Raw genomic sequence first — 13,888 nt, 5'->3', positions numbered from 1 at the left:
GTGGACCTCTCCCCTTTCATTATCAGTATTCAGACTCACGTAACTTAATTAGATGTCACTATTTTCAATTTTTTATATGCTAGCTTAAACAAATTGTATAAGTTATATTAATAAAATCTAATTTTTGAAAAAAAAAATCACTTTATCAATTTAATATTTAAATATGATATAATCTTTATAAAATAGACGTGTACCTACGTGAATTCTGGATTTGACTGTCTAGACCATGAAGAAGAAGAAAAATAGAACACAAAAAATAAATAAATAAAAAATACAATCTATAATCACTTGAATTAACAATTGTTTAGTATAAATCCGATGTTAATATGGACATGGTATATTTTATAGTATTTATTTATAATATTTATTTAATATCTTTTCATAACAGTTTCGATCAGTAAAAACTATAAATATAAAATAATTAAAAAATATTCACTTAATTTTTTTATATTTACTCATATAATATTAAAAAAAATTATTAAATAAAAATTAATTTTAAAGATAAAAATAATTAATTATTATATTAACTAAATTATATATTATTATAAAAATTAAAAAAATTATTGATATTTAAAATAAATTTTATTATTAATAAAATTTAAAATATTTATTTAGTTAATTATCAAAACTTTACTAACAAATTGAACTTATTTCAATAATTTCTTTATTATAAGTACGTAAAATTTGTTCTAAGGTAAAAACTATTTTTACGTAAAAATATAAGGATGAAAAATTATATTTAATCATATTTTTATTTGTTTTTTGTAAAAAAATTCCTTCGTGCTTTATCTCTATAAAAATATTATATTTAGTTCTTATGAATTGTGTATTTCTATTTTATATTTCACTAAACTTTTTTTTCTAATTTCAATCTTTCCAAAATTTGTAATTTTTTATTCTCAAAATAGACAAATAATATATAATATGAATTTATAAATTTTCTGAAAGCATTATTTTGTTCCATAACTTTAATAAATATTATTTGACATGGTTTATTAGATGATAAAAAGGATCTCATATAATATTTTAGATTTTCAGTTGTAACTACCTTTTTAGTTGTAACTATTTTATTAGTTGTAACTATCGATTATAATTGTTTTATCAGTAATAGTTATTTTTTTTTATCTTTTTATGTGTTATATAAATATATAACACTCAATAATGTAAATTGTAACAATTATTGATTAATAAAATATATTTTTTTTCTCCCTTTTTTTTCTATATGAGATATACAAAACTAATATGGTATCAACGCGATGAAAGAATGATTGTCTGTGCGAATAAATAAAGAATGATTAGCAATACTTTGATCCTAACCAAGTTGTATTACAGTCGGATTTAGTTTTGAGATCCATTGATGACTCTCATGCTTTAGTCCATATAAAGATTTTTCTAAGTTTACAAACTTGCGTTGGACGAGAAAGAGTAAGGCATACGGGAGGAGTCATGTAAATTTCTTCATCAAGATCGCCATGAAGAAAATCATTATTCACATCTAGTTGATGAAGAATTCATCCTTTAGCACTTGCTAAAGACAAAATAAATCGAATAGTAGTAATTTTAACTACCGAAGAGAAACCCTCAAAATACTCAATACCTTCAGTTTGAGTATGTATATCCTTTGGTAACCAAACGAGCCTTGTACCTATCAATGATGTCATCTGATTTATGCTTGACTTTGAAAGCCCAATAATAGATTTTACTAATATGGTTATTCAACTTTTTACTAATTATATAAGTGATTAAGAAGTATTACATTATAGAAATAAAGAAATCATTTGTTCAAATGATGAATATCAAAGATATTCCTTTAAATTGTGCATTTTTTTTACAATCAATCCATTTGACAACATTTGATAAGTATTTTTCTTCTTTAATCAAATATATCTTCCTCTTTTTATGTTACAAAAGAATATTAACTAAGATGGAAAAACAGTGGTAAGAAGATACTAGTAATGGTGGTCATAACAACCCTTGTTGCCTATCCAGAAGAAATAATATCTCTGGATCAGCAAGTATGATCATATACACAAGTTGCTGAAGACATTTGCCTTAAGAAATGTTGCATTGCACGAGTTATCTATTAGTTACAAAGTTGAGAACATATTTGTTGTTGAGCATCCATCGAGCTAGTTTTTGAAAGAGGAAAAATCTTACTTTTCCCATTGCTCAAGCATGTTATGTTCAGCTGATTTCCCATTTGGATTGACTGTAGCATTGTATCAGAAAACATCCTTATCAAAACCAACCAACTTAGATATCAATTGTAAGCAAACTTCTTAAGATAATGTGGTTGAATTCTCAGACATTAAGTTTTGGCATTAAGAGAATCTTACAGGCATATCTTAAGAAGTTTGCTTACAATGTTTTTTTGATATCTAAGTTGGTTGGTTTTGATACGATTGTTTTCTGATGCAATGATGCAATCAATCCAAATGGGAAATCAGCTTAACATAACATGCTTTAGGAGTGGGAAAAATGAGATTTTTCCTCTTTCAAAAACTAGCTCGACAGATGCTCAACAACAGATATGTTCTCAACTTTGTAACTAACAGATCACTCGTGCAATGCAACACTTCTTAAGGCAAATGCCTTCAACAACTTGTGTATATGATCATACTTGCTGATACAAAGATATTATTTCTTCTGGATAGGCAACAAGGGTTGTTATGACCGCCATTACTAGTATATTCTTACCACTGTTTTTCCATCTTAGTTAATATTTTTTGTAACATAAAGAGAGGAAGTTATATTTGATTAAAGAAGCAAAAATACTTATCAAATATAGTAAATGTTGTCAAATGGATTGTTTGTAAAAAAAGGATGTGGTGTAAGGAGTAGCCGAAGTGATCTTCATTGTCGGAAGCGTTTGCACGAGAATCATAGGATCATAACATTCATATGTGCATCCAAGCACCAACAATGACGTGTGATCTTCATTGTTTTCTCTCTCTCACTCCCTTTGGAAAAAACTCAGTAAAAGTTCAAAGAGAATGAAAGAGAATAAATAAAAAATAAAAAATTACACAAAATATTTAGATGTGTACTCACATAATATTGACACAAAAACACACCCATGAAGAATGAAAAAGAGAGGGAAAAAAATGCATAAAGATACTAAAGAACAAAATTGCAAAAGAAAAGTAGAACAAATTTGTAGAGAAAAAAAGGAGAAATGAGAGACGAATAAATATAATGATAAATAATATATAATCATAAAAAATGTAACAAAGAAGTTGGGTAAAGTGAAGAAGAGAATGTGCATACCTAAGAAGAATGAAAGAGTTCTTTTTGTTGAAAGCATGAAACTTTCTTCTTCTTCTTTCTGCATCATTATTACACACAGTTACATTTGGAAAAAAAGTTCACTTTTTAGATCCAACGTTAATTGAGAAAGTTATTATATGTTTAATGACATTGCAGAGAGAGGTTCTTAGATGATGTAAGTGGTCTTTCTCAACCATTGAAGAAGAAAGGGAGAAGAATGAGGTTTGAAAGAAAATGTTTAGTTGAATAAGTGAAAAAAGGAGTAACTCAAAATATTTTGAATTATGTTTACAATTACTCCATAATTTATAATTCAAAATTTATAATTCAAAATTTAAAATTTAAAATTCAACATTCAAAATCTCTCTCACCCCTATGGAAAAAAAACTCAATTAAAGTTCAAAGAGAATGAAAGAGGATAAATCAAAAACAAAAAATTACACAAAATATTCAAATGTGTACTCGCATAATATTGACACAAAAACACACCTAGTGAGAATGAAAAAGAGAGGAAAAAAAGTGCATAAAGATACGAAAGAACAAAATTGCAAAAGAAAAGAAGAACAAATTTGTAGAGAAAAAAAAGGAGAAATGAGAGACGAATAAATATAATGCTAAATTATATCTAATCATAAATGTAACAAATAAGTTGGGTAAAGTGGAGAAGAGAATGTGCATACCTAAGAAGAATGGAAGAGTTCTTTTTGTTGAAAGCATGAAACTTTCTTCTTCTTCTTTCCTGCATCATTATTACACACAATTACACTTTTGAAAAAAAGGTGCACTTCTTAGATCCAACGTTAATGGAGAAAGTTATTACATGTTTAATGACAATTGCGGAGAGAGGTTTTTGGATGGTGTAAGTGGTTTTTCTCAATCATTGAAGAAAGGGAGAGGAATGAGGTTTGAAGTAAAATGTTTAGTTGAATAAGTGAAAAGAGAAATAAATCAAAACATTTTAAATTATGTTCACAATTACTCCGTAATTTATAATTCAAAATTTAAAATTCAAAATTCAAAATTTAAAATTTAAAATTCAAAATCTCTATCACTTCCTCTGGAAAAAACTCAGTAGAAGTTCAAAGAGAATGAAAAAAATAGATCAAAAACAAAAAATTACACAAAATATTCATATGTGTACTCGCATAATATTGACAAAAAACACACCTAGTGAGAATGAAAAAGAGGGGAAAAAAAGTGCATAAAGATACGAAAGAACAAAATTGCAAAATAAAAGTAGAACAAATTTGTAGAGAAAAGAAAGGAGAAATGAGAACCGAATAAATATAATGATAAATAATATATAATCATAAAAACTGTAACAAAGAAGTTTGGTAAAGTGAAGAAGAGAATGTGCATACCTAAGAAGAATGAAAGAGTTCTTTTTGTTGAAAACATAAATTCTTTCCTACATCATTATTACACACAGTTACACTTTTGGAAAAAAGGTTCACTTCTTACATCCAACGTTAATTGAAAAAATTATTACATGTTTAATGACGTTGCAGAGAGAGGTTCTCGGATGTAAGTGGATTTTCTCAACACTTGAAGAAGAAAGAGAGAAGAATAAGTGAAAAGAGGAGTAACTCAAAACATTTTGAATTATGTTTACAATTACTCCATAATTTATAATTCCAAATTCAAAATTCAAAATTCCAAATTCCAAATTTAAAATCTCTCTCACTCCCTCTGGAAAAAAACTCAGTAAAAGTTCAAAGAGAATGAAAGAGAATAGATCAAAAACAAAAAATTACACAAGATATTTAGATGTGTACTCGCATAATATTGACACAAAAACACACCCATGAAGAATGAAAAAAAGAGGAAAAAAAGTGCACAAAGATACTAAAGAACAAAATTGTAAAAGAAAAGTAGAACAAATTTGTAGAGAAAAAATGGAGAAATGAGAAACGAATAAATATAATGTTAAATAATATATAATCATAAAAAATGTAACAAATAAGTTGAGTAAAGTGAAGAAGAGAATGTGCATACCTAAGAAGAATGAAAGAGTTCTTTTTGTTGAAAGCATGAAACTTTCTTCTTCTTCTTTCCTGCATCATTATTACACACAATTACACTTTTGAAAAAAAGGTGCACTTCTTAGATCCAACGTTAATTAAGAAAGTTATTACATGTTTAATGACTTTGCGGAGACAAGTTTTTGAATGGTGTAAGTAGTTTTTCTCAATCATTGAAGAAGAAAGGGAGAGGAATGAGGTTTGAAGGAAAATATTTAGTTGAGTAAGTGAAAAGAGAAATAACTCAAAACATTTTAAATTATGTTCACAATTACTCCATAATTTATAATTCAAAATTTAAAATTTAAAATTTAAATTCAAAATTCAAAATTTAAAATTTAAAATTCAAAATTCAAAATCTCTCTCACTCCCTCTGGAAAAAACTCAGTAGAAGTTCAAAGAGAATGAAAAAGAATAGATCAAAAACAAAAAAATTACACAAAATATTCATATGTGTACTCGCATAATATTGATAAAAAAACACACCTAGTGAGAATGAAAAAGAGAGGAAAAAAAAGTGCATAAAGATACGAAAGAACAAAATTGCAAAATAAAAGTAGAACAAATTTGTAGAGAAAAGAAAGAAGAAATGAAAGACGAATAAATATAATGATAAATAATATATAATCATAAAAAATGTAACAAAAAGTTGGGTAAAGTGAAGAAAAGAATGTGTATACCTAAGAAGAATGAAAGTGTTCTTTTTGTTGAAAGCATAAAACTTTCTTCTTCTTCTTCTTTCATACATCATTATTACACACAGTTACACTTTTGAAAAAAAGATTCACTTCTTAGATCCAACGTTAATTGAGAAAGTTATTACATGTTTAATGACGTTGTGGAGAGAGGCTCTGGGATGTAAGTGGTTTTTCTCAACACTTGAAGAAGAAAGAGAGCAGAATGATGTTTGAAGGAAAATGTTTAGTTGAATAAGTGAAAAGAGGAGTATCTCAAAACATTTTGAATTATGTTTACAATTACTCCATAATTTAAAATTCAAAATTTAAAATTCAAAATTCAAAATTTAAAATTTAAAATTTAAAATTTAAAATTCAAAATTCAAAATTCAAAATTTATAATTCCAAATTTAAAATTAAAAATTCAAAATTCAAAATTCAAAATTCAAAATTAAAAAATCAAAATTTAAAATCTCTCTCACTCCTTGAAAAAACTCAATAAAAGTTCAAAGAGAATAAAAGAGAATAAATCAAAAACAACAAATTACACTAAATATTTAGATGTGTACTCGCATGATATTGACACAAAAACACACCCATGAAGAATGAAAAAGAGAGGGAAAAAAAGTGTATAAAGATACTAAAGAACAAAATTGCAAAAGAAAAGAAGAACAAATTTGTAGAGAAAAGAGAGGAGAAATGAGGGACGAATAAATATAATGATAAATAATATATAATCATAAAAAGTGTAACAAAGAAGTTTGGTAAAGTGAAAAAGAAAATGTGCATACCTAAGAAGGATGAAAGAGTTATGTTTGTTGAAAACATGAAACTTTCTTCTTCTTCTTTCTGCGTCATTATTACACACAGTTACACTTTTGGAAAGAAGGTTCACTATTAATTGAGAAAGTTATTACATGTGTAATGACGTTGCGGAGAGAGGTTCTTGGATGGTGTAAGTGATTTTTCTCAACCATAAAAGAAGATAGGGAGAAGAATGAGGTTTGAAGGAAAATGTTTAGTTGAATAAGTGAAAAGAGGAGTAACTCAAAACATTTTGAATTATGTTTACAATTACTCCATAATTTATAATTCAAATTTAAAATTTAAAATTTAAAATTTAGTTTTTAAAAATAAAGAAGTTACAAAATGACAAATATCTCCTTTCATATATTTTTAAAATAATAAAATAAAATATAAGTCTAAAGATAAAATTGGAAGAAAATAAAATGAAAGTTAAGAGAATAATTCCCTTTATATATAAGTATAGATAATTATAAAATAGTTATTAAATTGATAGATAAATTAATTATCAAGTTTTTAGTTAGTAACTACCTTATATTATAAATTAGTATTTATTAATCTTTTAAAAACTAATTTAGAATCTAAAATCTTAATAGTTAATCTATATATCAATTTAAAAATTACTTTATAAAATTTTATTAATATTAAAAACACTTTAATAACTAATAGTTTATTAATTTTTAAAATAATATTTAACTTAGTTAATATAATGATTAATTATTTTGTTTCTAAATTTAGGTTTTTTAATGATTTTTTTTATTGGTGAACAGATTGTGTTTAATCTATTTGTATTATTCAGCTGATTGTGTAAAATTCATAAAAAATAATTAAAAGTGATTTTTATCCAAAATTTTCACTACTAACTTCTTTTAGTCTAAATTAGGTAGAGGAGTCTTTAAAAAAAGAGAGAGTAGAGAAACAAATATAATCTATTTATAAAATGCTAATTGTAAATAAATAACATTTTAAATAGATATTGTGACAGTTATACATTATTTATATTTTTAATAAAATATAATGCATATAAATCAATAATTTATAATTAGAAATTAAAATTTTCATATAATACATAATGCATAACAAATTAAAAACATTAAAATATTATACCAACTCACCTCTTAATTTTAAAATCACCAAATAGAAACCACTTTTTTAGAACAAAATAATTAGTTGTAAAAATAGTTTCTAAATTAGCTTCTATTATTTATAAATAGTTTATTGGTATCTAATTAGCAATCAAGATTTTAACTACCAATTATTTAGATTTTAAATTTGGTAGCAAAAATCTTGGTTGCTGATTAGATACCAATTTAAAAACCATTTAACAATAATAGAAACTATTTTAGAAAACAAAACATTATTTAGTTCTTAAAATGTCTTTAATTTAGTCACTATAGCAACTAATTATTTTTTGTTTCTAAAATTGATTTCAATTTCATGATTTGTTTGTAGTGTAAATTTCCAATTTTGTTATATTTTAACATTATTTTTGTTTTTCAAATTTAAATTTTCATATAATGTAATACAAATTTCTGAATTTTAATTTTAATTTAACATTTTAAAAAAATTAAATGATTATTTTTTTTTGTTAAATGGATTTATAAATCAATTTACTTTATCATGAATTCAACATAAATGAACCAAACAAACAGTAGAATGAATATACTTTTTTATATGAGTGTAAAAAGATTTAAATTTTGAACTCAATGGAGTGTTCATTAGTAATGAGTGTGGAAGACAATTAATTTAAAGTTGTTGTTTTAACTGTATTTTGAATGGTAGATACGAATGGTTTGAAACTGGTCAAAAAATAAAGAAAAGGTAAGAGAAAGAATGAAAAGACTCGCACACGTGATCTTCTTTTTTTGTGTGCCGCATGCAGATTCTTAATCTGTGTGCAATGTACACAGTTTTTGTCGTTCTATTTTACACACTCTTCTTGGTCTTGTATTCTCCTATTAATATCTCCTGACACAAAAAGTGGTCCTATTATTAACTTTTCTTTTCTGTAATCTGTAATGGTTTCTCCTTATTTATTTACCATATTATATTTATTTTTTTTGTTGTAAAATTTTTTAAAGTTGGTCATGTAGAAATATTTTACACTAAAAGATTAAAATATTGCAATGTATGACATTTATTATTAATGGACAATTACTACCTAATGACCTTCATTTCATTTGGCATATGAATTTTTTTACTTAGTTTAAACTTATTTATTCATTTTAGTATGAATATATAGGAGTGGAATATTTATTATTAAATGTTATAGGATATATATAAAATTTAGAAGGAGATGATCAATAACCATTTAAAATAAAACAAATCTTAAGCTAATATAAACCTTTGAAGTTTCACACTATGTAAATAAATATGTCTATTTTTTAATAATACTAGGATACTAGGAGAGTTATAATATTTATTAAAGTTATAATATTTATAATATGCTACTCATGTTAATGACCATGCATGTTTTAAATTTAACATTATTGATTTTTTTTTTAATTTTATTTGATACACGTTGAATGTAGTAGATTTATAATTATTCTTATTCTATTGTTTGTTATCACCTGTTGCTTTGTTCAGGTGTTATATATTGTCTCTCAAAAAGTTGGAAGAATTATACTAAAGTTCTTTTTATTTTACATTATTGTTAATATTAGTGGAGGAAAACTTTTGTTCTTAATTTGTGTAATTATGTTCAATAACTTTTTTATTGTAAATTTTTTTCTTTTAAAAAGACTTGAATATTGAGATTTTATATGTATGATTTAAAAAGTTATAAAATAATGCTCCAAAATAAAACACAATAAATTTTACACTTAATCAGCTATATAAGGACTTATTATGTATTGAACAATTGTATCAATGACACTTTCTTAAATAACTTCTAACCATTTAAAAAAATCTTTCTATAATTTTTTTTCTTTTATTACTCATTTATGTTCTTCTGTTCATAACAAAATGTTCTTGCAGACTACAATCAGAGAGATAAAAAAAAATTGTTTTGAGCAATTTAGAGTTTAGTGATTTTAGAGTTTAGTGAATGATTCCCTCTATATACATCCATTAATTGTGTCAGAATATATAAAATGAACTAACATATATATTAACTTTTCATCACTTGATTTTTTTATCAGCAATGAAACTTTTCACTTGATATCTATATGTTATTCTTTCTCAGTAAAATTACACCCAGCATCTTTTATAATATATTATTTTTAATAATCATTTAACTATTTACTACATGTTATACTGCAGGTAAAGAAAAAGACATAAATAAACCTAAACCATCGTCGCATCGGTTAAATCTAATGACATGTTTTATTATATATCCTAAACTAAATATTATTATTACTATTAAAAGCCAAACTCCACACTAGGATTAAGAAAAAGTTAAGATTACAAGTCAAACCTATTTAATGTAGTAACACAGCAATGATACCATCCATTCCCATAATCAAGATTAGCAACATTACTATCTACTTCCATAATCAAACTAAAAAAGATGTCAGTTAGTAGATTGTTAATTTCTAAATATAAAAAACGTCATTATCAACTTTTAAAGTTAAAAAATATAAAAAAAAACAAAATAATATATAATATTATAGAATCTTTTGAATTTTTTTTCTTTTTAATTAATAAGTTATCGGTTCTCAAAATATTGACGTCTCAGTTCCCTTACCCTATATACACCTATATACTATTAATTACAATAGAAGACACGTGGATTGTAAACATATACACGTAAGAAGCGTGGATAGTTTTGGAAATAAAGAGATATATGTTTGGTTGTGATATATATGAGAGAACCGGCGCAGATCAAAATACACTCTCACTCACACTCTTCTCAGTCTTAGCAGCAAAGCATACACAGTATCCTAGCATGGCGTGGAAACCCTCTCAGTTAATGCTAAATCCAGTTCAAGAACAGTCGCGAGAGCTTGTCAACATTGTTCAGAGGCCACAGCAGAGTCGCAAACCTACCCTTTCACGGGAATTGCAGATTGGTGGTAGTTCCTCACAGTTTAATCTTCCTGATGGTTGGATTGTGGAGGAAAGACCCCGTCGCTATAACCCTACGCATGTTGATAGGGTATACCTCTCATCTTCTTCACTCATCTATCATTGTTTATTCATGCATGCATGCATATTATATCACTCTTATCTACTCACATCTATCAGTGTTGTTACCGCTAAGTTTTGCATCTACTCAAACCACCACATCTAGAGGGAAATGATACAGTTCAAGAAGTTTTTTTTTTGTTTTTTTGTTTTCATTACTTTAAATAACTCTCTGCAACTGCACACAGTGTTATTGGAAGCGTCTGAAGCATTGTGTGTTGTGGTTGTGCAAAACGGTGCTGTTTTAGTACTTGCTCAGAGTTTCATCACTTTATCTGTGTGTATGAAAATAGTTTTTGGCCCTAGATTGGGGTTAATCTGACGTTTTCCCCTTCCTGTGTTGCTATTTTTGTGCAAATAATTAATGTTTTTTTGGATTAACAGGTTGGTACATAATCATGAGCATCAAAGTGTGTGGTTTACTTCATCTCCAAGTTTATGTTTAAGAAAAAATAAAATCTATTTGGGAAGCAATGAATCTCTTGAATAAGTATCTATTTGATGAGGGTTTTCACAAGGGTTACTTAGATTTCACAAGGAAGAAAGTTATTATCTTTAAGTAGACAATTTACTTCTATTTACCATTTATGATAATCAACACACACAAAATCGGAAGACTAGTTTTTTGTTTTTTTTTTTTTATGTGATTCATTTCTTCACTTAGCACATTTGATATTAAAGATTGAGTATCTTTCCTTTTTTTTGCAAGGATTTGATTTGTAATGTTTTTTTTTTGTTATTTTGTTTGTTTAGTATTACTATGAACCGCATACCAGAAGGCAGTTTCGTTCTTTGTCATCTGTTCAGAGATATCTAGCAGGAGAGGGTCTTCCTGCCAGAAGAAGATCGAAGCCAAAAAAAGCAAACACTGTGAGTTCTAATCTTATATTTTGTTTATTTTTGTTGTGGCAACAAAATAACATTGAAATGATTAAACATTTTCCTGTTTAGATAACATAAATTTTATATCTTCACAACTCAATGGAATGCACCTCTTTCGGACAAACCAATGGATTGATTGCCATGGAGAAATCTCTCTAACACTAATAGAAGAAGCTGACTTAGTATGACATTTCTATTTTGCACTGATTATCCAAATATGTATACTTTGGTGACGTTTTTGCTTTAATATATATGATGAAAATTACATTCAGTTTTGTAAAAGTAATATTAACTAAAAGGCAATCTATATTTTGATTAAATCTGAGAAATGAGACCACTAACAATGAAAATTTTCCTCTCTTATCAACTAGGTTTTAGGTGTGGGTTCTGTACATCTTTTTTTGTAGCATACCCCAGTTTGGTTACCTCACAATAGTGTGAATGTTCCACTCTTTCCTATCTTTTTGGTTTGATGCAGGAGTATGAGTGCCAAATGAGCTGGATGTTAGACACAACTGTGATTCACAGACTCACATTTTGGCAATTTTAAATTCTAATTGTTCATTTGCTACTCTTGATTTGAAGCTACAACATATGAGTCAGACTAGTAGCTTAATGTTCTCATACTGTTTTGATCTAAAGTTATATTTTCTGCAGAATCTTATTGAGTCTGGAGTAGGAAAGCAATCAAGTTCCTTGAGAGCTGTAGATTATTTCTTGTTAAATGAGAATACAAGTGCAAGTGCTGGACTAGCCCCCAAGGTGAAAAAACCAAATAACAAAGTTATTTTCTGGTTTGACAATTAGTACTGTGGTGGTTTCAACATATATCTGCATGGTTTTGACACTACTAAATTTAATTTGTATGCTTCATATTCAGTCACCTATGTCGGGAGAGAAAAGACTTCGTGTTAATAACGGAAAATCTGTCTGCAACCCCTCTTCAGTAGCAAGAGAAGAGAAAATCACTCCAATGTCATGGAAACACTCTATTCCATCTGGCATTCCATCTGGTATTTCATCTGGGGTGAGTTTCAAAACTACAAAGACTTTATAGTGATAAAAAACCAATTGTGTATAAAATGCAACTAATTGAATGTCTTCTGAAGAAGTCTGTTAAGCTGGATTATCAGAAGAAAATCAAACCAGAGAGCAGCGGAGCTTCCGTGCATAACCTAACTACACCACCACCAGCAAAATTAAGCTGGATTCTGTCTGGACCATCAGTAACCTGGAATGCTGTAATCGATGGTTGTCCTATGCCAGATTCTGAAAGGCTCAGGTGGTCGGAAACATTTATACAATCCATCGGCCGTAATGGAGTTAATGGACCTAATAACTGAGGTAAGTTTTAAATAAATTAGTACTTCTTTCATATGTTTAAAGGTTTTTACAAGTATAGAAAGTACCTAGTTGTTTTTCATTCCACTTTGCAGGGTTCACTGTGAGAATGTGCAACACCATGGAGTGCAGGTTGTAGCTGAGAACGAGATTATCCGCGAAACTTTATCTTAAACTATGTAGTTTGTATAATAGAGTTGCTTTTCGATTGCACATCAAAGCAACTTCTAAACTGTGTAATGTTTGTAGTTCTTGCATCTTCATTTCAGTTCAATCTTGAGACTGTATAGTGTCAACTGGTCTGTCTTTATATGCATATGTTTGTATTATCAACTTTCTGCATTCCTTTAATGTTTAAACAAATGGTTTTTTGCTTCCAAATTTCATTTCAGTAATATCGGCTTACACATGACAGAAGTATGTAATTACATTTTAGAATTAAATAGGAGAAAATTGTTTTGAGTGCCACATTGGACACTTGTTAGAATTTTGGAAAATATACCAATCTTAAAAGGCCAATCTTTTCATGCTATGACACAAAACTGTATCTTATTGTTTTATAACACATTACAATAATAAAGGAAAATTATATTCTAAGCTGGGAGAAATATGTCAAAAACAAAATATGTTATTAGTTGCCAATGACCTTTCATCAAAATCAACATCTTTTATAAATAAATAAATAAAATGTTTTATAAATATTAAAGGATACTATAACAATATTTTTATAATTAGAAACCCTCTCTTCTGTGCTCACAACTTCTAAACTAG

The 13,888-nt window shown here is 27.0% G+C and overlaps 1 protein-coding gene across 2 annotated transcripts; it reads left to right on the top strand.

Moving 5' to 3' along the window:
* Window positions 1-10,588: 10,588 nt before the first annotated feature.
* On the top strand, window positions 10,589-13,495 carry LOC137817040 (uncharacterized). 2 transcript variants are annotated; one of them, XM_068620253.1, is made up of 6 exons: window positions 10,589-10,865; window positions 11,648-11,764; window positions 12,434-12,538; window positions 12,657-12,803; window positions 12,889-13,120; window positions 13,213-13,495. In XM_068620253.1, exons 1-5 carry the CDS (start codon window positions 10,656-10,658, stop codon window positions 13,117-13,119), a joined length of 810 nt encoding a protein of 269 aa, XP_068476354.1. In that variant the 5' UTR covers window positions 10,589-10,655; the 3' UTR covers window position 13,120; window positions 13,213-13,495. The 2 variants fall into 2 exon arrangements, with proteins under 2 accessions (XP_068476354.1, XP_068476353.1); XM_068620252.1 differs by having other exon boundaries at window positions 10,591-10,865; window positions 12,886-13,120.
* Window positions 13,496-13,888: the final 393 nt, after the last annotated feature.

The sequence above is a fragment of the Phaseolus vulgaris genome, unplaced genomic scaffold (genome assembly GCF_000499845.2).
Source record: "Phaseolus vulgaris cultivar G19833 unplaced genomic scaffold, P. vulgaris v2.0 scaffold_15, whole genome shotgun sequence".
Classification (NCBI taxonomy): domain Eukaryota; kingdom Viridiplantae; phylum Streptophyta; class Magnoliopsida; order Fabales; family Fabaceae; genus Phaseolus; species Phaseolus vulgaris.
Note: the sequence above shows the minus strand (reverse complement) of the source record. Positions and strands in the feature narration are given on the sequence as shown.

What these genes read in the sequence shown, in the direction of transcription:
- LOC137817040 (XM_068620252.1), top strand. Translation starts at nt 10,656, where the DNA reads ATGGCGTGGAAACCCTCTCAGTTAATGCTAAATCCAGTTCAAGAACAG. An exon ending in GTGCTGGACTAGCCCCCAAG is followed by an intron (nt 12,539 to 12,656) that starts GTGAAAAAACCA and finishes CTTCATATTCAG; the next exon opens with TCACCTATGTCGGGAGAGAA. An exon ending in CATCTGGTATTTCATCTGGG is followed by an intron (nt 12,804 to 12,885) that starts GTGAGTTTCAAA and finishes TGTCTTCTGAAG; the next exon opens with AAGTCTGTTAAGCTGGATTA.